Here is a 22,828-nt window from a genome sequence, read left to right as displayed (position 1 = left end):
AACTATTTTTTAAAATATATTTTTAATGATTTCAGAGAGGAAGGGAGAGGGAGAGAGATAGAAACATCAAGGATGAGAGAGAATCATTGATCGGCTGCCTCCTGTAGGCCCCCTAGTCGGGATCAAGCCCAGAACCCTGGCATGTGCCCTTGACTGGAATCAAACCTGGGATCCTTCAGTAGCAGGTCAATGCTCTGTCCATGAGCCAAACCGGCTAGGATGAGGTAGATAACTTTCGAAGTTCTCTTTATCCCCACTTTTAAAATAAATAGTGTTGGGCTTATAATATGTTAGCAGGCATCTAGGCTAATAGACCTTTACCATCTGCATTATGCAAAAGAAACACTTTAATATGATATACTACTCATGGCGTATTTAGCAAATACTTTTATATAAAATTTGTATTTGCAAGTATAGAACAATTAAAGCAAATGGTGATTTCTTTTATTAATATGACCAATTTTTGGTAGGAATCACATGCAGATATTAAATGCTCAGGCTCCCATAGTACTTTCTCTGAACTTTATTTCTTACAGCATTTTCAGTTCATGAATTCTACTTATGTTTATACATGTTTGAACTCTAAATTCCTTAAGAGTAGAAATCTTGGCTTATGAATTTTCCTATTCCTTATATTGCCTTTTATCTAGTAAGTATTCAGTAAATCTTTATTGACTGAGTAGACTACATGTTAAAACATAGTTGTCTTTGAACATTTTTTCCTCAACATTAGATTATGAAAATTTTCAAATATTCGGAAAAGTTGAAAGAATTGAGATGTGAACATTTATTTACCCATTACCTAGGTTATACAATTTACATTTTTCTATGTTTGCTTTATAATATATACATACACACACACACACACGTATATATACACATATATACATGGCTAGATGGAGATATATATATACACACACATCCACCCATGCATTTAATGTGTTTTGTTTTTTAATGTGTTTTTTAAATCCTCATTTGAGGATTTGTTTTTTATTGAATTTAGAGAGATGAAAGGAGGGGGGAGAGAGAAATACTGATGTGAGAAAAAAATGTTGATTGGTTACTTCCTGTATGGGCCCTGATCTGGTATTGAACCCTCAATCTTATTTTTAAAATGTATTTTTAATGCATTTCAAAGTAAGCTACAGATCTTTCTGAAGGGTATAAAGCTTATTTAACCTTGATAACTCAAGATATATTCCTTGAAAACTGAAAGAAAACCAGTGAGAAAATTAAATTTAGTGGCTATTTACTTTGTGTACACTTCACAAGCATGTTTAAAGAACAAATTATGTTTGAGAAACAATACTAAATTGGTTTATTGTTAGCTCTTAGAAAGTACAAAATAGAATTTTTTAACAACATACTTTTGTTACAAAGTTCATTTTATCTATACAGTAGGAAGAAAAGCTGTTAGGAACAATATCTTGTATAGAGAAATAGTTTCTTAGCTGTGTCTTTGAGATTCATCCATTCTTTCATTAAGCACTTTCCAAAGACAGTTTGGCACTGTACTAATTGATGATGGGGTTATCTATAATAGTAAAAGCATAATACGCTAATTAGACTGGACGTCCTTCGGGACAAAGCCGGGCTGCGAGGGAAGCCTGGGTCACGGGTGCCTGCTGGCAGCCGGAGGACGGAAGGCCTATTTTTGCACGAATTTTATGCATCGGGCCTCTAGTAAAAAATAATATAATAGTCCTTTTTTTTTTTTTACCAGAATTAGTGAGGAAGACAGAGCAATACTTTTAGCGAGTGTAAGTGCAAGAATAGGAACATATACAAAATGATTTGAAAGCTTTGAGAGGAGAGTTGCTATAAGCCTACAGGTGTTGGAAGATGCTAGAGGGCTATTTTAACTTGTTTGAATAATTCTTGAGTTAAAATGATTTAGGTAGAGGATAATATTTAGATGTAATGCAAGCATGGTTTAAGGAACCACATGCCTGAAGGATAAAGGTAAATGAGAGAGGATGGTCGAAACTATTTAAGGAGAAGGGAGTTAGACTGTTTTTGCTATGTTATCATGGAACCTTTGAAGGTTTTTTTAGGCAAGTCAGCTTATTTGCAAAGATAAATAGTAGCAGTAAACTAGTTAGATATTAGTTGTCAAAGTGATTGTCCACATGAGATAATCCAAACTAAGCCAACAGCAGTAGTATAGGGATGAATGGGAAAATAAGGTATATTTGAGTAATAATTAGAAATAAATTGGTAACTGATTAGTTGTGGATGGAGAGGGAGAAAAAGGACTCAATGACTTACAGGTCTCTAGAGCAGTTTATTGAGTCCACAGCAGTGCTATATAAGTGAATAACCTAGGTCTCAAATTTGTACATTGGAGACCAAAAGGTGGAAATTATTAGGAAAGTTCAGTTAGCTAAACTTGTTAGGGTAAAGAACCAAGTTAAATAACATGGATATAATGTGAGAATATGTCATTGAAAACATTGTCTATAACTTGAGGTCTTACTAATACCTATTTGCTCTGTGGGAATGGAGCCTTCTTCCTTACCTACTCCCTTTTGTCCCCTTTTCCCTAACCTCCCCAATAATGTATAAGCCTATTTTGGTCAGTATATATGATTTTCCTACTCTTACATAAGAATGCATTATATGGAAAAGTAGGGAAGTATCTATAAGCTCATTAAAGAAAATGTATACAAGGTCTATGGGGTGTTAAGTGACTTGGCTAAGATTATACAATTAATAAGCTTGTATTTGAACTTGAGTCTGTGTGACTCTGAATTTTTTCCCTCCATCACATGTATGTTATACTACATTAAAAAAGGTGCAGCTCAGTAATTTTTTAGAGTGTGTAGATTCATGTAACCACCATCCAAATTAAGATATGGAACATCACTAGTATTCTAGAAATTTCCCTCTTGTTTTCTGTAGTCATTAACAACAGACCACCACCAAGCACTGCTCTGCTTTTATTCTGGACTTATTTTTGAATTTCATGAAAATTCATTTTATGGACAGATATACTCCATGGGTATTTGAAAGAGGATTTATCAACAGTATCAAGTGCAGGAAGGATTAAAGGGAGGACACTGTATTTGGGAATAAGGTAGAGAAATTTCATTCTTGCAGGATTGCTGTGTATGTGGCATCAACTAGATGAGGAAATGAAGACAAAGCATGTAAACTCTTATTTTCTTCCCAGCCAAATTTTCTGTGAAGTGTGCTATAGTGTGATATTGAGTTAGTGGCAGGTGGGTTTTTGAGATGGAAAACAAGTCACACTTTTAAACAATATTTTTATCTTTTATTGAGCAAGCGACAGACTTTTTTTTTTTTTTAAATATATTTTATTGATTTTTTACAGAGAGGAAGGGAGAGAGAGAGTTAGAAACATCGATGAGAGAGAAACATCGATCAGCTGCCTCCCGCACATCCCCTATTGGGGATGTGCCCGCAACCCAGGTACATGCCCCTGACCGGAATCGAACCTGGGACCTTTCAGTCCGCAGGCTGACGCTCTATCCACTGAGCCAAACCGGTTTTGGCAGACTTTTAAATTAGTTTAAAACATTTTCTGAATTGTGTCATTGTCAGTTTATTCAGTTGCTATGTGATTGTATAATTTGTATAATTAAATGTATTGCTGTTTCTGTTTAAGTTTCTCAGGATAATTTTTAATTTGTTTTTAGGAGTTATGGTACAGCACCTGTAAATCTTAACATCAAGACAGGAGGTAGAGTTTATGGAACTACAGGTAAAATTTTTATTTGCAGCTGCAACAATAGAATAATAAGGCATATATCTGAGTAGGTGTTAGGTTGTAATAGGTCAATTAAAAATAACAGTTTGACCATATATCATAGGGCTAGATAATAAATATTTTAGTCTGTATGGGCCACATAGGATTCCTGCCATGGTGTTTTGCTTGTTTATTTAACTTGTTTGTCATACAACCATTTAAAAAGGTAAAAGCATTTCTTATCTCACAGACTGTACAAAAACTGATATAAAACATGGAAGTTAGCAATTTCCTAGTGGTACAGGAATCCCTTATTGTAAATAACAAGTCCCTAGTCTCTATCCATTTTATGTTATAGCTATACCATAAAGTTTGACCTTAACTTTTATTTATGGTAAGCATTACTCTAATGCTTTGTTTGGAACCTTAGCCATATTGAGTGCTAGCAACAGTAAAAAGGTGTCAGAGTATCTCTCAGCCTCTTGCTAATGTAGCTCCTTCACCATTTTGTAATTTTATAAAACAGGAACAAAAGTCAAAGGAGTAGACCTTGATGCACCTGGAAGCATTAATGGAGTTCCACTCTCGGAGGTAGATTTGGATTCTTTTGAAGATAAACCATGGCGTAAACCTGGTAAGATTAATGGTGGATTATATCGGTTTCAAAAGATTTGTAGAATAAACAGTCATTAGAAAGTATTTTTCAGTATCAATTTAGAATATTATTGTTTTAATGTCATTTTTGTAGTCTTAAGCCCAGGAGAGTAATAATGAATTTAATAATGAATTAATGTAATAATAAACTAATCATTAATAATGAATTTATTAAATCTTGCTGATAGCCTAGCATTATATTAAAGTAGACTTGCATATTGTTTTATTATAATGCATTTCTAAAGGAAATAGTTCTGATAAAAAGTTCTTATAGTTCTGTTGCTTTATGGTAATTGGGAGAGCTGGTAAAATTAGAAAGGGTGATAAGACGAGACTAATAGAACTCTAAATTTATATTTTACAGTTTATTACATTTTATATGCTGCAAAACAATAGAATTGAAATATTTGTATACTAAAAGTGTGTTTTATCTTTAGGTGCTGATCTTTCTGATTATTTTAATTACGGGTTTAATGAAGATACCTGGAAAGCTTACTGTGAAAAACAAAAGAGGATACGAATGGGACTTGAAGTTATACCAGTTACCTCTACTACAAATAAAATTACGGTAATTAATAAAATGTTCCAAAATACTCCGGCACTTTCTACTGTACCAATTTTACTTCTAAATAAGTCACTTTTTTCTGCAAAGGTGGTTAAAAGCTATATGAGTTTAAAAATTCTGTTCTTGTTACCATGTTGGGTTTTTTCCCTTTCTTTCCTTTCAGTTTTATATTAATGATTTTCTGATGTTCTTCGTTTCAAGTCTCAAACTAGCCACAGCTAGTTTGTCTTTATATGGCCTATCAATTAAAAATTATGTGGTATCTTAATGGGGAATATGTTATTTAACTTAGGCCGAAGACTGTACTATGGAAGTTACACCAGGTGCAGAGATCCAAGATGGCAGATTCAATCTTTTTAAGGTGAATTTTAGTAAATTATCCTTGGTTGCTCTCATTTTTTTGTTCTTGAGTCTGCTTCCATACCACTACTCAAGGACAATAATAAAGTGGAATAGCTCCTTTTTTCCAAACCTTCAGCTTCCTGGTGACTTACAAAGTTGCTGATTGTTGTTTTATCTCCACTTTTGTAAGTATGTGAATTTATAGCCTATTATACTAACAATTGCCAAGTAAAACTATTCTTGCTATATGTTGTGATTTTATTTTGAGTCATAGTATGTTTGTAGGAGATAATAGTTCATGCCAGCAGGTTAAGCTCATTGTAGATCACGCTATAATCTTTATCAGATTTAGGGATTTATTTTACCTAATATTTTTAAAATATATTTTTATTGATTTCAGAGAGGAAGGGTTAGGGCGAGAGAGAGAGAGAAACATCAATGATGAGAGAGAATCATTGATTGGCTGCCTACTGCACACCCCCAACTGGGGATCGAGCCCACAACCCAGGCATGTGCCCTTGACTGGAATCAAACCTGGTGGGACTCTTCAGTTTGCAGTCCGAAGCTCGATCCACTGAGCCAAACCAGCTAGGGCTATTTTACCTAATTGTATTTTAAAAAATGGTAAGGAAGATGGCTTATTATCAGCTTGACACTGAAATTATTGGTGTACTTTTAGATAGATCACGAATCTTCCTCATTCTTTGAGTCTCTCATAAGAGATAAAATAGGATTAAATAGGATAAAACCATTGACTTTTAAATTAATACTTAAAAGAGGAGTAGGGTTTAGTGAGGGACTTGCATGTTGATACTATTACCACATGCGTGTCAAGTCTTGACTTCTGACTTCATTTCATATAATCACAGACCCAATCCAAAGAATAATATATTTTCATACTACTGCAGTACATAGCAACCTACTCTTCTTAAAACCTATTTGTGTACTGCTTTCTTGACCTTAATTCTTAATTCTTGATACTTGTATTGAATGACACTGGGATGAAGAGTGAAGACTGGGAGTGGCTTTTAGACTGGTTTGTATATTTAGGGAAATTTTTGGACAGGAACGTTTTGTGCCTCTTTTTGGACTGCAGCTCTATCCACTGACATAGTGCCTTATACATGTGCTGTATCCACAGATATAGCTACTCTGCTGGACACAGTTCTGTGCACAGAATTTAACTTGTAATATATGTTCTACTCTGGGTATTTGCTGCTTGTTCTGTAATTATTTTGAAAGTGTGTGATGCTGTTTTTCATATTTTAAGTGGTCTTCAGGTTCTTTTTGGTGATAGCTACTAATTTAGATATTGATCTATAATAATGAAAGTGTAATATGCTAATTAGACCGGACGTCCTTCTGGACAAAGCCGGGGCTGTGAGGGAAGCCTGGGTCCCGGTGCCTGCCGGGTGCCAAAGGGAAGCCAGTGCTAGCAGCCGGGGGAAGAAAGGCCTACTCTTGCATGAATTTCGTGCATCGGGCCTCTAGTGGTTATATATGTTTACAATGAATAGATAGAAAAGTTGTTTTGATGATGAAATAGTTCATTTGCAGTGGTGCTTTGTATTTTCTTCTAACAGAATTGAGAACTTCCATTGTAAACTGCCAGCTTCTATATACTTTGTCTTTTTGCAGTGAACTTCATAAACTAAAATACAAAAAAGAAACTCCTAGGGATTGGTCTCATATTGAAGGTAGCCATTGTGAATGAGTTTTTTAATATACATACTGTCTATTGAAAAATTATTTTTGAAGTTTCTTTAGGTTATATGAGAGAAAGTCATTGTTTCATTCTGATTTATTAGATTCTGAATGAATAAGGGCATGAATTTGATCGGTGTAGTAATTTCATGCACCGGGCCTCAGTGATGTTATAAAGATCCAAAAGGCCCTTGCCAGAAAAAAAGGTTCCCCACCCCTGCAATAGGGCTAAGCTTTTCTCAGAGCCCCTGATGTCTTTAGGTTGTTTTCCATTTTTTTAAAAAAAATATATTTTATTGATTTTTTTACAGAGAAGAAGGGAGAGGGATAGAGAGTTAGAAACATCGATGAGAGAGAAACATCGATCAGCTGCCTTCTGCACACCCCCTACTGGGGATGTGCCCACAATCCAGGTACATGCCCTTGACCGGAATCAAACCTGGGACCTTTCAGTCTGCAGGCCGATGCTCTATCCACTGAGCCAAACCGGTTTCGGCAGGTTGTTTTCCTTTTTTTTTTTCCTTTTTTGTGGTAATCTGATTTTTTCAGAGAAAAAATTCCAGTATTCTAATTAGAGGATTTACACTTGGGTGATTGGAATGTTGTCAATTCCTGAACCTTTTGGGATCCTGCCATGAAAATTATCATTGCTTTGTCACTGATTTAGGATTCAGTTTTTTTTGGTCTGCTAAATCAGTTACTATTTTTTCATCTGCTTTCAAAGTCCTAAATTTTGTTGCTCTCCCAATCCTTTCCTTCTTGTAACAAAATTATGATAATTAAGTTATGTGGTTACTTCCTTCCCCATCCTTCCCTCCCTTCTTTCCTTCCTTCCTTTTTTTTTTGACATTATTATAGATGTCTCTCATTTTTCCCCCCTTTACCCACCTTCACCCAACCTCTGCTCCTCCTTCCCCTCCTGGCTATCGCCATACTGTTGTTTGTGTGCATGTGCTATGCCAGTGATGGCGAACCTTTTGAGCTCGGCGTGTCGGCATTTTGAAAAACCCTAACTTAACCCTGGTGCCGTGTCACATATAGAAATTTTTTGATATTTGCAACCATAGTAAAAGAAAGATTTATATTTTTGATATTTATTTTATATATTTAAATGCCATTTAACAAAGAAAAATCAACCAAAAAAATGAGTTCGCGTGTCACCTCTGACACGTGTGTCATAGGTTCGCCATCACTGTGCTATGCATATATGTTCTTTGGCTAATCTCTTCACCTCGTTTATCCAGTCCCCTCCATTCCCCTTCCCTCTACTCCCCTCCCCTCTGATTGCTGTCAGTCTGTTTCATGTATCCATGCCTCTGACTATGTTGTTCATCAGTTTATTTGGTTTATTAGATTCCACAAATACCACAGATGGTATTTGTCTTTCTGTCTGGCTTATTTTGCTTAGTATAATAATCTCCAGGTCCATCCGTGCCATTGAAAATGTAAGACTTCCTTCTTTTTTGCAGCCATGTAGTATTCTATTGTGTAAATTTACCACGACTTTTTTAATCCATTCCCCTGTTGATGGGCATTTGGGCACTTTCCAGATTTTGACTATTTTAAATAATGCTGCTATGAACATAGAGATGCATATATTCTTTCTAACTGGTATTTCAATATTCTTAGGATATATTCCCAGAAGTGGTATCACTGGGTCAAAAGGCAGTTTCATTTTTAATTTCTTAAGGAAACTCTATACTGTTTTCTACAGTGGCTGCACCAATCTGCATTCCCACCAACAATGTATGAGGGTTCCCTTTTCTCTCCATTCTTGCCAGCACTTGTTGTTTGTTAATTTATGATGGTAGCCATTTTGACATGTATGAGGTGATAGGTTATTGTGGTTTTAATTTGCATTTCTCTGATAATTAGTGACATTGAACAGTTTTTTTATATACTTATTTCCATCTGTATGGAGAAGTATCTATTCAGGTCATTTGCCCATTTTTAATTGGATTGTTTATCTTCCTGGTGTTGAGTTTTTTAAGTTCTTTGAATATTTTAGAAATTAACCCCTAAGCAGATGTTGCATTGCCGTTTTTTTCTTTATACCATTGTTCCTCTATCTTTTTCTTAAAGCAGACCCTTTCACATTTCTTGCAATGCTGGTTTGGTGATCATGAACTCATTTATTAGTCTTTTTATGTCTGGGAAGCTCCTTATTTTAAATTTTAAATGATAGCTTTTTGGATAGAGTGGTCTTGGATGCAGGTCCTTTTTTTTCATTACTTGGAATACTTCATGCTAATCTCGTCTGGCCTGAAGTGTTTCTGTTGAGAAATCAGCTGCCAGCCTTGTGGGAACTCCCTTGTAGATAATTAACTATCACTCTTGTTGCCTTTAAGATTCTCTCTTTGTCTTTAACCTTTGCCATTTTAATTATGATATGTCTTGGTGTGGGTCTCTTTGGGTTCATCTTGATTAGGACTCTGTGTTTCCTGAACTTGTTTGACTTCTTGCCTCACCATGGTAGGGAAGTTTTTTGTCATTATTTCTTCAAACATGTTCTCTATCCCTTGCTCACTTTCTTCTCTTTCTGGCTCCCTTATGATGCTGATGTTTTTACATTTCATGTTGTCCTAAAGTGCCCTTAAACTATCCTCATTCTGATTAATTATTTTTCTTTTTTCTGCTGTTTTGAGTGTTTGTTTTCTACCTTGTCTTCTAAATTGCTGATTCAATCCTCTGCTTCATTCAACCTACTTTATTCCTTTCAGTGTAGTCTTTTTTTTTTTTTTTTGGCCACTTGGATGTCATTTTGGGAAAATACTTAGTTCTTTTGCCCAGTTTTTAATCATATTTTTTAAAATCCTCACCTGAGGACATGCTTAGAAGAAGAGGGGTGGAGAGAAAGAGAGGACATCAGTTACCTTCCATACATACCCCGACCAGGGATCCAACCTGCAATCCAGGTATGTTCCATGATCGGGAATCTTTTTGGGCAGAGGATGATGCTCAACCATTCCAGCTGGGCCCTTGCAGTGTATTCTTGATGTCATTCTTCATTTCCGACTGGTTATTTTTTTATGGTTTGTATGTTCTTTTTCATGTGTTGTGGTTTTCACTAAGTTTTTTGAGCATACTTATTTACCATTACTTTAAGCTCTGTATTTGATAAATTTCTTGCTCCATTTCATTTACCTCTTTTTTTTGAGATTCCTCCTGTTCTTTCAGTTGGGGCCTGTTTCTTTGTCTCCCCATTTGACTCTCTCTTTGTGTTTGTTCCTATGTATTACATAGAAACACTATGACTCCCCATCTTCATGATGTGGCCTTATGTAGTAGGTGTCCTTTGGGACCCAGTGGTGCAGTCTCCTTGATCTCCTGAGCTGTGTGCTGTAGGAATGTCCCTTGTGTGTGTTATGTGGGCCCTCCTTTTGTAATTGGGTTTTGATTGCTGTTGGCCCATTCATTGTTGGGATCTACCCTCAGGCTGCCTGACTATGAGGCTGAACCCCAGCCACAGTGTGCAAGCTGCTGTACAGTTGTAGTCTCTTGGTGGTTTCTTCTGCCAGTCTTTCATTATAAGTCTCCTCTTCAGATAGTCTTTAGTTGGTAATTCAAGATGATTGTTTCCCTGTTTAGTTTTATTTCCAGTTTGGTTCTGAGTGGAGGTGTGAGTGAGATCCACCTACTCTGTTGCCATCTTGAAACCTTCTATGTCAGTGATGGCGAATCTATGACACGCGAACTCATTTTTTTGGTTGATTTTTCTTTGTTAAATGGCATTTAAATATATAAAATAAATATAAAAAATATAAGTCTTTGTTTTACTATGGTTGCAAATATCAAAAAATTTCTATATGTGACACGGCACCAGAGTTAAGTTAGGGTTTTTCAAAATGCTGACACGCCGAGCTCAAAAGGTTCGCCATCACTGTTCTATGTGGTTTTCTACTTTTCTTTTTTTCACCTTAACATTATATGGTCAATATTTGCCTAGGTTAGTAAAGTTTTTATATAAATAATACTTTAAATATTTCGTAATCCATTATTTTGGGATTTTGATACTATCTATAATAATAAAAGCGTAATATGCTAATTAGACCAGACAGCCGAATCACCTTCCGGGTGTCATTCCGGACATCCTTCTGGATAAAGCCGCAGTGGTGGGGGCCAAGGCAGAGGCAGTTAGGGGCGATGAGGCAGGCAGGCAGGCAATGGCTGTTAGGGGCAATCAGGTAGGCAGGCAGGCAGAGGTGGTTAGGGGCGATCAGGCAGGCAAGCAGGCCAGTGGTCCCACATTGTGAAAGGGATGTTCAACTGCCAGTTTAGGACATCCCACAAGGGGTCCGAGATTGTGAGAGGGTGCAGGCTGGGCTGAAGGCCCCCCCACCACCATGTATGGATTTCGTGCACTGGGCCTCTAGTTTTGTTTATAATGTCAAACTTTTATAAAAAATGCTACATAGGGCAGGTGAAGGAAATTTCACAAAATAATTTAAATTTTGGTCCAGTGGTAGCATAATTTAGGTAAATATTTAGCTTCTCAGGGTTACAGACTTCAGTCAACTTTTTTTTGTACATGTAAGCTCTGACATCAATTTGTTTTTAGAAAATCAGTCATGGTGTCTTACAGTCATTTTGTAAAAAATTAGATCATGTGAAAAAATAGTAGGTTCTGATTAAACAAATTTTGAGTGAGCATAATCCTGAGTGCAATCCTAAAGACAAACAAGCAGATAATGATAATGGAAGTAGATTAGGAAGGTTGCCAAAATGGTGGTTTTTAGAATTGTTTAATATAAGGAATATACTATGAAGAAATTAAAAAGAAAAGAAAACTGAAGAAACACAAGCAATTTTTACATGTTTAAAAATGTATCTGTCTTGCTGCTACATTTTCTTACTGCTCTTTTACTTATGCTCTTTTCCCTTTTTTTTCCTTTCCTCTTCTGCTTTTCCAACCCTTCCTCCTCCCCCATCCCAATTTTTAATTGAGCATTGACTGTGCCAGGAAGTATCTCAGGTTGGGTGCTGAGGGGAGGTGAACATTTCAGACATACTTAGATTCTGTATCTTAGAGTTTATCTGACTTCATGGATAATTTAGGTGTTAATTAGGTAATGCCAAAAATTATTTAGTTATAACCTCTGTGTCTTATTATAAACTTTGGAGAACTGACATTTAAGCTGAATCCCAAAGTCAGTCTAATGACATATAATATATTAAGCACTTATTGCATGATAGGCACTGTTTTTCTGTACTTGGGATATAGATTTGAACTGAACATTGTCCATGTTTTCAAAGATTCTATGTTGAAGTGTCAGCAAACAGACTATAACCATACAACAGTAAATAATTCAACTTCAGATAATGATATTAATGAGAAATTCTCTAAAGAAAATACAAAATGATAATAGGATAGAGATTATTTAGGAATGGTTGGAGAAGGCCACTCCAAGAAGACATTTGAACAGTAGTTGAATGATTAGAGATATCCATGAGACAAACTGGGGAGAGAATATTCCAAGTAAAAGGAATATCTAGTGCAAAAGTTGTTACAAAGGGGAATAAGGTAAAAAAAATTTTAAAGGCCATTATGAGTAGGCATAATAAAGATAAGTTGGGGAGGAATAGAGGAAAATAAGGTCGGAGAGGTTTGCAAGCCCATATCATGTAAATCCTTGCAGGCCATTATAAGAAGTTTAGCTTTTACTCTTTTTGCATTGGGAAACTATTAGAAAATTTAGAACAGGGAGAGACATGAATTCATTTATACTTTAATAAGATTGCTTTGACTGTGTACAGAGGATGGAATTTAGACAGGTGAGACCAAAGCAGAAATACAAGTTCATTTAGTAGAATGGTTGAGATGTGTCAGTGGGTTTGACGTTGCTTTTAGGAGTGGACATAATGATAAATGCTTGAGTTTGGTATATATTATAAAGGTAAAGTTAACATTGGATGTTCATATGTATTGGATAATTGCGAGGTTTTTTTGTTTTGTTTTATTTTGTTTTTTTGTCTTGAGCAACTCAGTAGATGATGGTGCCATTTACTTGAGTGATAAAGACTTAGAGAGGATCAGATTGGAGGATAGTGGGAAATCAGTAGTTTTGTTTTGACCATGTTAAATTTTGAGATATTCATCAGACATGGAAGAAGTTGGATATAAATTACTGGAGCTCAGGGGAACAGTTGAGACCATGTGTCTGATATTCCGTGAAAGAGTAATGCACTTCTTTTTCTATGTTCTCATAGCATCTTTTATCTCATAGTTTTTTTTATAGCATTTATTGTATTGCTCTCATTGTTTTTATGTCTGTCTTTTCCCACAGTCTGGAGTTTCGTTGTATTTCTCCGCATGGTCTCAGCTTCTGGTACAAATAGTTATTTAGTAAATGTTTGATGAATGAGTCATATTTAGTTCCCATCACTACATTCTGTCAATTTTACCTGTCAAACGTCTATCAAATCCATTTTTTTCTGATCCTCATCATTCCTCATTAGGGTCAGTGCCTTTTAAATGGATGTTTTTCTTGTAAGCAGTGGAACTCTTTTTTTCAAATAAAATGCCAATGTAAAACCCTAATTATATGGGGGCACCAATTAGGGATTGGGTTCAGAAGTATTAATAAGAGATCTGACTATAATGGCTCAAATATATAAGTAAAGGTTTCTTTTTCTCACAATGATTAGTTGAGAGTTAGATGGTTTCTGGATTTGAATCAGTGGTTTGACTGACTCAGGCTAGGTTTCTGAGATTCTCTTCGCCTTTGCCTCATGGGGAAAGGAAGGTGATGCTAAATTTAGTCTGACTGAACAGGGGCAGTAGAATACAAATAGGCACAAATTATGGTGTGATGTTATTCAGGTGTAGGGCAACTTGAACTTATTTTGTTTAAATGTAATAAATTAATTACAGTTTTAAGATAGGTGAGTATAAAAACAAGAGTGCACAAAAGGAGATTCATTTTACCATTGTAAAGGAGAACAACTGGTTCATACTCACAGGATCTGATAGGAACAGAAAAGATGGACAAATCTGGGAGAAGTTATGGAATAAGTAGATTGAAAAGATGTAATAAGGAGACAGATGACTAACTTCCAGCTTGCCAGTGTATAGAACTGGCAGGATATTGATAATGGTGGGGAAATGTGAGGAGTGGTTAGAACTGCAGGAGTAGATCATTAATATTTGTATTATAGCCAATCACAGTCTGAATAGAAAATGATCAGAATGGCTAAAATGGCCACTGGTGGTTTTCTTAGCTAAAGGGTAGTGAATATAGAAGAGAAATATTGTTCAGGGCCTTTCTTGAACTATGAAACATGGAGTGGTAACCATGGACTTAAAAGTGGTAATTTAAGGGAATTAATGAAAGTCCTAAAGAGCTATAGTTTATTGGACTTTTAAGTGGCATTAATGTGAAATTTTTAATTGTTGGGAATACTTTATTCCCATAATCTATCTTTAGTGTCTTTCACCTAATCCTATCTAATAAAAGAGAAACATGGTAATTAGCGTACGACCACTACCCTTCCCATTAGCTAATCAGGGCGATATGCAAATTAACTGCCAGCCAAGATGGCAGCCAGGCAGCTTGAAGCGAACATGAGGCTTGCTTGCTTCAGTGATGGAGGAAGCCAACATTCCCCGCCTGCCACTGCCGGCCTCTGAGCTTGCAGTTTGAAACATTGTTACAAATATAGACGCTAAACAAAACCCCAGAAACCTGCTTTCAGCCAGCCTGGATCTCAGAGCTGGAATTGAAACAGTGTTTCGATTATAGAACACAAACAAACCAGATACCTGCTTTCAGCAGCCGAGGTCTCAGAGCTGGAGCTGAGGTCTCAGAGTTAAGCTGGCCCAGAATTAAAAAAAAAAAAGAAAAAAAGGAGCGGTTGGGAGCTACAGTCACCCGCCAGCCTGAAAACAGCCCTCAGCCCCTCACCCAGACTGGCCAGGCACCCCACTGGGGACCCCCACCCTGAAGGGGGTGTGACCAGCTGCAAATAGCCAACAGCCCCTCACTCAGGCTGGCCAGGCACCCAAGCGGGACCCCCACCCTGATCCAGGACACCCTTCAGGGCAAACCAGCCGGCCCCCACCCGTGCACCAGGCCTCTATCCTATATAGTAAAAGGGTAATATGCCTCTCAGCACTGGGATCAGTGGAGCCGCGAGGCCTCCCGGCACCGGGATCAGCATGACAGGGGGCAGCACCCAAACCCCCTGATCACTCTGCGGCTCTTGTGTGTGACAGGGGGCGGGGCCACAACCTCCCTATCCGCCCTGCTCTGTTCGTGGCAGGGGAAGGCGCCCCAAGCCCCTGATCAGCCCTGCTCTGTGCCTGATAGGGGGGAGCTCCCCAATCCCCTGATCGCCTGCGGCTCTGTGTGTGACAGGGTGTGGCGCCCCAACCCCCTGATCGGCCCTGCTCTGTGTGTGAAAGGGGGCGGTGCCCCAACTCCCCTATCGGCCCTACTCTGTGAGTGACAGGGGGAGCTCCTCAACCCCCTGATGGGCCCTGCTCTGTGCATGACAGGGGGGAGTTCCCCAACCCCCTGATCGACCCTGTTCTGTGCGTGACGGTACGGAGCCCCAACCCCCCTCATGGGCCCTGCTCTGTGAGTGACAGGGGGCAGTGCCCCAACCCCCTGTTCAGCCCTGCTCTGTGCGTGACGGGGCGGCGCCGCAATCTCCCCATCGACCCTGCCTTGAGTGTGACGGGGCGGTGCCCCAACCCCCCAATCGGACCTACCCTGAGCGTGACTGAGGGTGGCATCGCAACCTCCCGATCCGCCCTACTCTGTGCATGACAGGGGGCGGCGCCCCAACTCCCCAATCAGCCCTGCTCTGAGCCCGACCAGGGGCTGCACCTAGGGATTGGGCATGCCCTCTGCCACCCGGGAGCAGGCCTAAGCCAGCAGGTCGTTATCTCCCGAGGGGTCCCAGACTGCGAGAGGGCACAGGTCGGGCTGAGGGACTCCCCCCCACCCCCCGAGTGCACAAATTTTTGTGCACCGGGCCTCTAGCATTATTATAAAATAGGTAAATTTTATTAAATATCCAGCAATAAAACATTATTTTTATTTAATTTCAAATCATATGGCACAAATTTATTTGGACACCTTCAGTGTATTATTTTTGACTATTTCATTTCATTAAAGAAGGTAATAACTTTTTTTGTTTTTAAGGTACAGCAGGGAAGAACTGGAAATTCAGAAAAGGAAGCAGCCCTTCCATCTACAAAAGCTGAGTTTACTTCTCCTCCTTCTTTGTTCAAGAGTGGACTCCCACCAAGCAGGTTAGTGAGATTATTATAATTCAGTTTATTGAAGGCATTGGTATATTCTCCATGTATTAGTGCTATCTATACTAATATAAGGGTAATATGCTAATTAGACCAGACATCTTCCAGATGTCCTTCCGGACAAAGCCACAGTTGTGGGGGCCCAGGCAGAGGTAGTTAGTGGCGATCAGGCCAGCAGGGGAGAGCAGTTAGGTGGCGATCATGCTGGCAGGCAGAGACGATTAGGGGCAATCAGGCCGGCAGGGGAGGAGTTAGGTGCGATCAGGCCGGCAGGCAGAGACAGTTAGGGGTGATCAGGCTGGCAGGCAGGCAGGCAAGCAGTTAAGAATCAGCGGTCCCGGCCTAAACTGGCAGTCGGACCTCACCCAAGGTTCCCGGATTGGAGAGGGTGCAGGCTGGGCTGAGGAACCCCCCTGCCCCCCGTGCATGAAATTCATGCACCGGGCCTCTAGTTTTAAATATAAAAGCTCTGAATGTGCTACCAAAAAAACTGAAAGCGTTCTATTTTGTTTCAGTACAAAATGAATTCATTTTGAAAAACTTACCTGGGTGCTGGTCCTTCTAAAAAAATATAAACAAGTGAGAAATGAAGTATAGTATATTGTTATATGTGTGTATACAGACAATTTTACATTCAGGAGAGGTGGTGCTTAGTATTCTTATATGAAGAACTAGTGACCAGTCGTGTGAAATTACACAAGAACCGGACCCCCCCCCCCCCCGTGCCAAGGGACCGCCCCGAGTCCTGGAGTGCTGCCCTGATGCCCTGCCTCCAGACTGCGCGCAGCAGCTGCCGGGCCCCGCTCCTGCGGTGCGCATGCGAGGCTGTGGAAACACTGGCAGAAGTCGCGTAAAGCGGCCGCTGGGACCCCACAGCATGCGTGTGAAGAGCCGCAGAAACCCCGGCGGAAGCCGGACGGAGCAGCCTCCCGCCCTGCCCCATGCTGCCCCGCTTGCACTGTGCACGCCACCATTTTGTGACGGCGTTACGGTGTGAGGGTTAATTGGCATATTGCCACTTTATTATATAGGATCATTGGACTACCTTAAATCCTGATCTATTCTCCTAAAGGCATTTTACTGATTTTTAGTAACAGATTATAGAAATTTCAGTCTGGGAGATGTTTCATATTAAAAACATGTTCTTTTCTTTCCATGGTTTGTTGTGATAATATCTAACTTTTAAGTTCCTCAAGATATCAATTGTAAGAGGTAAATATGCTGGAAGATGTCCTTTTAATTTAAACATGATAAATAGCTAGCCTATTAGCAGGAAAATAGTAAAGGATTAGATAAGACTAAGGAAGTTTGATGTTAGCAGTTTAATGTGTTAGATTTAACACATTAAAAAACTTGACTTAAACCAGTTATTTCTTTGAGCCTGGAAAATTAGTTAATAACCCAACTATTACTAGTTCTTAGCCAGATCATTTACCTTTTGTGTTACTTGTTTATATTTATTTTATACAGTTCTCTGTTTTGTTATTCTGTAATTATGAATTGCTGTGAGATTATCTAATCTAATAAAAGAGAAACATGGTAATTAGCGTACGACCGCTACCCTTCCCATTGGCTAATCAGGGCGATATGCAAATTAACTGCCAGCCAAGATGGCGGCCGTCAGCCAGGCAGCTGGAAGCGAACATGAGACTTGCTTGCTTCAGTGAAGGAGGACTCCAACGTTCCCTGCCTGCCGCTGCCGGCCTCTGAGCTGGCAGTTTGAAACTTTGTAACAAATATAGAAGCTAAACAAAACCCCAGAAACCAGCTTTCAGCTGGCCGGGATCTCAGAGCTGGAGATGATATAGTGTTTCGATTCTAGAACCAAAACAAACCAGATACCTGCTTTCAGCAGCAGAGGCTTTGGCCCAGAATTAAAAAAAAAAAAAAAAAAAAAGGAGTGGTTGGGAGCTTCAGTCACCCACCAGCCTGAAAACAGCCCTCAGCCCCTCACCCAGACTGGCCAGGCACCCCAGTGGGGACCCCCACCCTGAAGGGGGTGTGACCAGCTGCAAATAGCCATCATCCCCTCATCCAGGCTGGCCAGGCACCCCAGTGGGGACCCCCACCCTGATCCAGGACACCCTTCAGGGCAAACCAGCCAGCCCCTACCCATGCACCAGGCCTCTATCCTATATAGTAAAAGGGTAATATGCTTCCCAGCACTGGGATCAGCGGAGCCGTGAGGCCTCCCGGCACCGGGATCAGCGTGACGGGGCAGCGCCCAAACGCCCTGATCGCCCTGCGGCTTTGTGTGGGGCGCGGCCACAACCTCCCTATCCGCCCTGCTCTGTTCGTGACGGGAAGGCGCCCCAAGCCCCTGATCAGCCCTGCTCTGTGCCTGATAAGGGGGAGCTCCCCAACCCCCTGATCGCCTGCGGCTCTGTGTGTGACAGGGTGCGGCGCCGCAACTCCCCCCGCCCCAGGGGCCCTGCTCTGTGTGTGATGGGGTAGAGCCATAACCTCCCCATCGGCCCTGCCCTGAGTATGAGAGTGGCGGCGCCCCAACCCCCTGATCGGCTCTGTTCTGTGGGTGATAGAGGGCGGCGCCCCAACCCCCTGATCCGCCCTGCTCTGTGTGTGACAGGGTGCGGTGCCCCAACTCCCCTATCGGCCCTACTCTGTGTGTGACAGGGGGGAGCTCCCCAACCCCCTGATGGGCCCTGCTCTGTGCATGACAGCGGGTAGCTCCCCAACCCCCTGATTGACCTTGCCTTGAATGTGACAGGGGGCGGTGCCCCAACCCCCCAATCGGACCTACCCTGAGCGTGACTGAGGGTGGCATCGCAACCTCCCAATCCACCCTGCTCTGTGCATGACAGGGGGCGGCGCCCCAACTCCCCAATCAGCCCTGCTCTGAGCCCGACCAGGGGCTGCACCTAGGGATTGGGCCTGCCCTCTGCCACCCAGGAGCAGGCCTAAGCCAGCAGGTCATTATCTCCCGAGGGGTCCCAGACTGCGAGAGGGCACAGGCAGGGCTAAGGGACCCCCCCTCCCTCCCTAGTGCACAAATTGTTGTGCATCGGGCCTCTAGTATTTTATAATATACAAATGTAGGAAGAGACCTTATGTAGTTTAGCCCTGAAATAGTTTCTTGAAACTTTTAGCTAAAATTAAATGTCACAAAGCCATTGGAATTTGACTATCTCTTCTCATCTTAATTACTGGTGATAGGCATTTCCAAATATGATTATTTAAACTAAATGCAGTTTCATAAAATGTTTGGCTAAGAACTTATGATAGCAGAGAAATATTGATTCTTTTAATATGTTTTTATTCTTTTGTTTTTGTTTTTCATATTTTAAATCAATTTTCATTCATTGAATTTATGGTATTCTACAGTGTAGAGTGATGTTAAGAGCTTGGACTCTAGAGCCCAAACTTTAAATTCTGGCTTTGTTGATTTACTAGCTGTGTGTCGTTGGGCAGATCTCCTAATCTTGTCCTTTCATTTTCTGATCCATAAAACATAGTAATAATACTTTTCTTACAGGGTAGTTATGTATTTAAATGGATTAATTTTTGTAAAGTGTTTTAGAACAGTGGTACATCCATACATAGTAAATAAGTACTCTATGGATGTAAATACACTATTATTATAATTAAACTAAACTATTTAAAAATCAATAGCAGTTTTTCTGTACTTTGCCTACCTCTCCCTCCTCCCCCCCCTTTTTTTTAAAAACTTGGGCCAGATTATGTAGAGCATTATAAGGGCTTTGGTTTTCCTATAAGTGAAATGAATGGGGTGTTGCCAGCAGATTTTGAGCAGAGGAATGGAATAATCTCCTTTAGGTTTTTAAAGTCTCAACTGCTATATTAAGATCAGACTACAGATATATTAAGGGCAGAAACTGGGAGGCTGGTTAGACAGTTATAACGATTATCTAGGCAAGGGATAATGGAACTTGGACCAGTGTAATAATGGTGCAGATGATGAGAAATAGCCAGATATTGGATACATTTCTAGAGGTATACCAGTAAAAGATCGTGTACATCTTTTATACTGAGATGGAAATGACTACAGGAGGGGTCATTTTGCAGGGAGAAGACTGAAAGTTCAGTTTAGTACAGTGGTCAGCAAACTCATTAGTCAGCAGAGCCAAATAACAATAGTACAACGATTGGAATTTCTTTTGAGAGCCAAATTTTTTAAACTTAAACTATATAGGTAGGTACATTGTTATTAACTTAATTAGGGTACTCCTAAGGCTTAAGAAGAGCCACACTCAAGGGGCCAAAGAGCTGCATGTGGCTCGCGAGCCGCAGTTTGCCGACCACTGGTTTAGGACATAGTAAAATTGAGATGCCTATTAGATGTGCAAGTGGAGAATTTACGTAGTAAGTACATAATATGGATCTGGAGTAGAGATGAAAGGTATTGGCTGGAGATACAAATTTGGAAGTGACCAGTGTTTAAATAATATGAGATGAAACTGAATCAGATTTCAGAAGAGGTAAATATTGATAGAGAAGTGGTAAGAGGGTAGGGCTCTGAGGCACTCTGAGGTCAGAAAAATAAGGATGAGCCAGAAAGAGGGAGACCAACAGAGAAGAATGATTACTGAAGTTGGAAGCAAACCGTGTATATCTTGAAAAGGGTCCATTTCAAAGTAGTAGGAGTGATTAAATCAAATAATACTTATTGACTAAGAAGTAGAATACTGAGATGACTTTTGGGTTTTAAAATGTAGTGGTCATTACTGATCCTTCCCAGAATCATTTTCAGTAGTATAAGGTGAAGATTTGGGGAAGAAAAAAAAAAGATTTTTTTGGATTCAAGAGAGAATGGGAAGAGAGGAATTAGAGTGAGAAAATAGGGATAATTTTTTAAGGATTTTTTTTTTTTTTTGAGAGGAGGGCATTATCTGGAGGGAAATGTGGGGTCAGCAGAAAGCTTTTTTTCTAATGAAAAATTACAACATGTTTGTACACTTTGAAGAATGAGTTACTAGAGAATGGACAGTTGTTAGAGTAGTGACCTTAAGGTCAGAGAGGATGGGATGTAGTATGCAAGTGGAGAGATTAGCCTTAAGAAGGAGCATGGACAATTCACTTACAATAACAGATGGGATAGTAGGATATGGTGAAGGCACTGTGTAGATAATGGTGATGGGAACAACGGAAAATTCTCTTGTTATTGCTTCAGTGTTTTGTCAGCAGCAGAGATACAGGCTTATCTGGTAAAAATGAGGATTTGTGGAAGGGGTGTTCAATGTTTGAGAAGAGAGGAGGAAGTCTGAAGTAGTCATTTGGATGTGAATAAACTAGGGAAAGGAGTAGGATTTCTAGGCAGTATCTATAGGGAAATGTGGAGTCAGGAGAGTACTTTTATTTCAAGATGGGAGAAATTACAGCATTATATATGCTGATAGGAATGAGTTAGTAAAGTGAAAAATTTATGACGGGGGAAGAGATAACATTTCCAGCTTTTCTTGAGGTTAATGGCCATGGGTTTAAAATAAGTCATTTTGCTCTGGTGTGTTTCTCTTGCCCTTGTTAGGTATTCATGTGTTTATGAAGAGTAGCTACTGTTGGATTTTACAGAGGTTGAGATTATATCAGGGGATAGGCAGGGACAAGGAAGGTGAGAGTGTACTTGAAGGAGGGAGTGTCTTCATGGACCATGGATCTAAGGAGAGATGGGAGACAGTGGTGGGTAAGGGACGGTATAAAGGAAATGAAGAAATGATAGAAAAATTAGCAGTTTTACTAAAAAAAATGGATAATTACCAACACAATCTATAGAAGCATACCTAACATGTTACTTTTGGATGTAAAGAATAGTACCCATTTTTAATTAGGAAAGTTTGTTTTCTGGATTCTTCTGCTCAAAAGGATACTTATCAGCGATTGTGAAGTATTCCCCTAAATAAAATTTTTTTTTTATTTCTGTTTTTTATTTTTAGGGAAATTCGACATCTTTGAAATAATAAAATTTTATTGACTGTAGGGAGAAGACAGTAATGTCATTTTATACATAATGCAACCATAAATTTTGGTAATTATCCTCTATGGAAGTTCTTTCCTTTTTGATTTAGTATTGAGTCCAGGATCACTTACTAGCTTTTTTATCTCTTTTTTCTTCTTTAATCTGGGACAGCATCTCAGACATTCTTTGTATATGTTGACATTGATTGTGAAGAGTGCATTCTAATTGTTTTGTTGATGTTTCCTTGTTATTAGATTCAGGTTTTGGTTTTTGGGCAGGAATATTATGTAAGTGATGTTTTGTCCTCACTACATCATCCTGGAGGTACATGATGTCACTTTGTCCCATTATTAGTGACTAGAGGCCTGTTGCACAAAACTCGTGCACGGGGGCGGGGAGGGGTCCCCTCAGCCTAGCCTGCACCCTCTCTAATCTGGGACCCCTTGGGGGATTGGGCCTAAACCAGCAGTCGGACATTCCTCTCACAATCCTGGACCACTGACTCCTATTCGCTCGCCTGCCTGCCTGGTCGCCCCTAACTGCCCCCTCTCTGCTGGCCTGTTTGCTCCTAACTTCCCCCTCCCACCCGCACGCCATCCTTTTTGCCTCTAACTGCCCCTCCCGCTGGCCTGGTCACCCCCAACTGCCCCCGCCCCCCCC

General features: G+C 39.8%; 1 protein-coding gene across 7 annotated transcripts in view; it reads left to right on the top strand.

Annotated features, from left to right (window-relative positions):
* Positions 1–22,828, top strand: part of FIP1L1 (factor interacting with PAPOLA and CPSF1) — an 88,700-nt gene that overhangs the window by 10,434 nt on the left and 55,438 nt on the right. For 4 of the 7 annotated variants that reach the window (XM_006093970.3, XM_014460202.2, XM_014460204.2 and 1 more), the window contains 4 exons: positions 3,660–3,724; positions 4,236–4,343; positions 4,801–4,931; positions 16,121–16,230. In XM_006093970.3, coding sequence (XP_006094032.1) covers positions 3,660–3,724; positions 4,236–4,343; positions 4,801–4,931; positions 16,121–16,230 — 414 coding nt within the window. Of the gene's footprint in view, positions 1–3,659; positions 3,725–4,235; positions 4,344–4,800; positions 4,932–5,220; positions 5,290–16,120; positions 16,231–22,828 lie in introns of all 7 variants that reach the window. The other 3 variants (XM_006093969.3, XM_006093966.3, XM_006093968.3) reach the window with 1 other exon arrangement.

This window comes from Myotis lucifugus, unplaced genomic scaffold (genome assembly GCF_000147115.1).
Source record: "Myotis lucifugus unplaced genomic scaffold, Myoluc2.0 scaffold_127, whole genome shotgun sequence".
In the NCBI taxonomy this organism is placed as follows: Eukaryota; Metazoa; Chordata; class Mammalia; order Chiroptera; family Vespertilionidae; genus Myotis; species Myotis lucifugus.
Note: the sequence above shows the minus strand (reverse complement) of the source record. Positions and strands in the feature narration are given on the sequence as shown.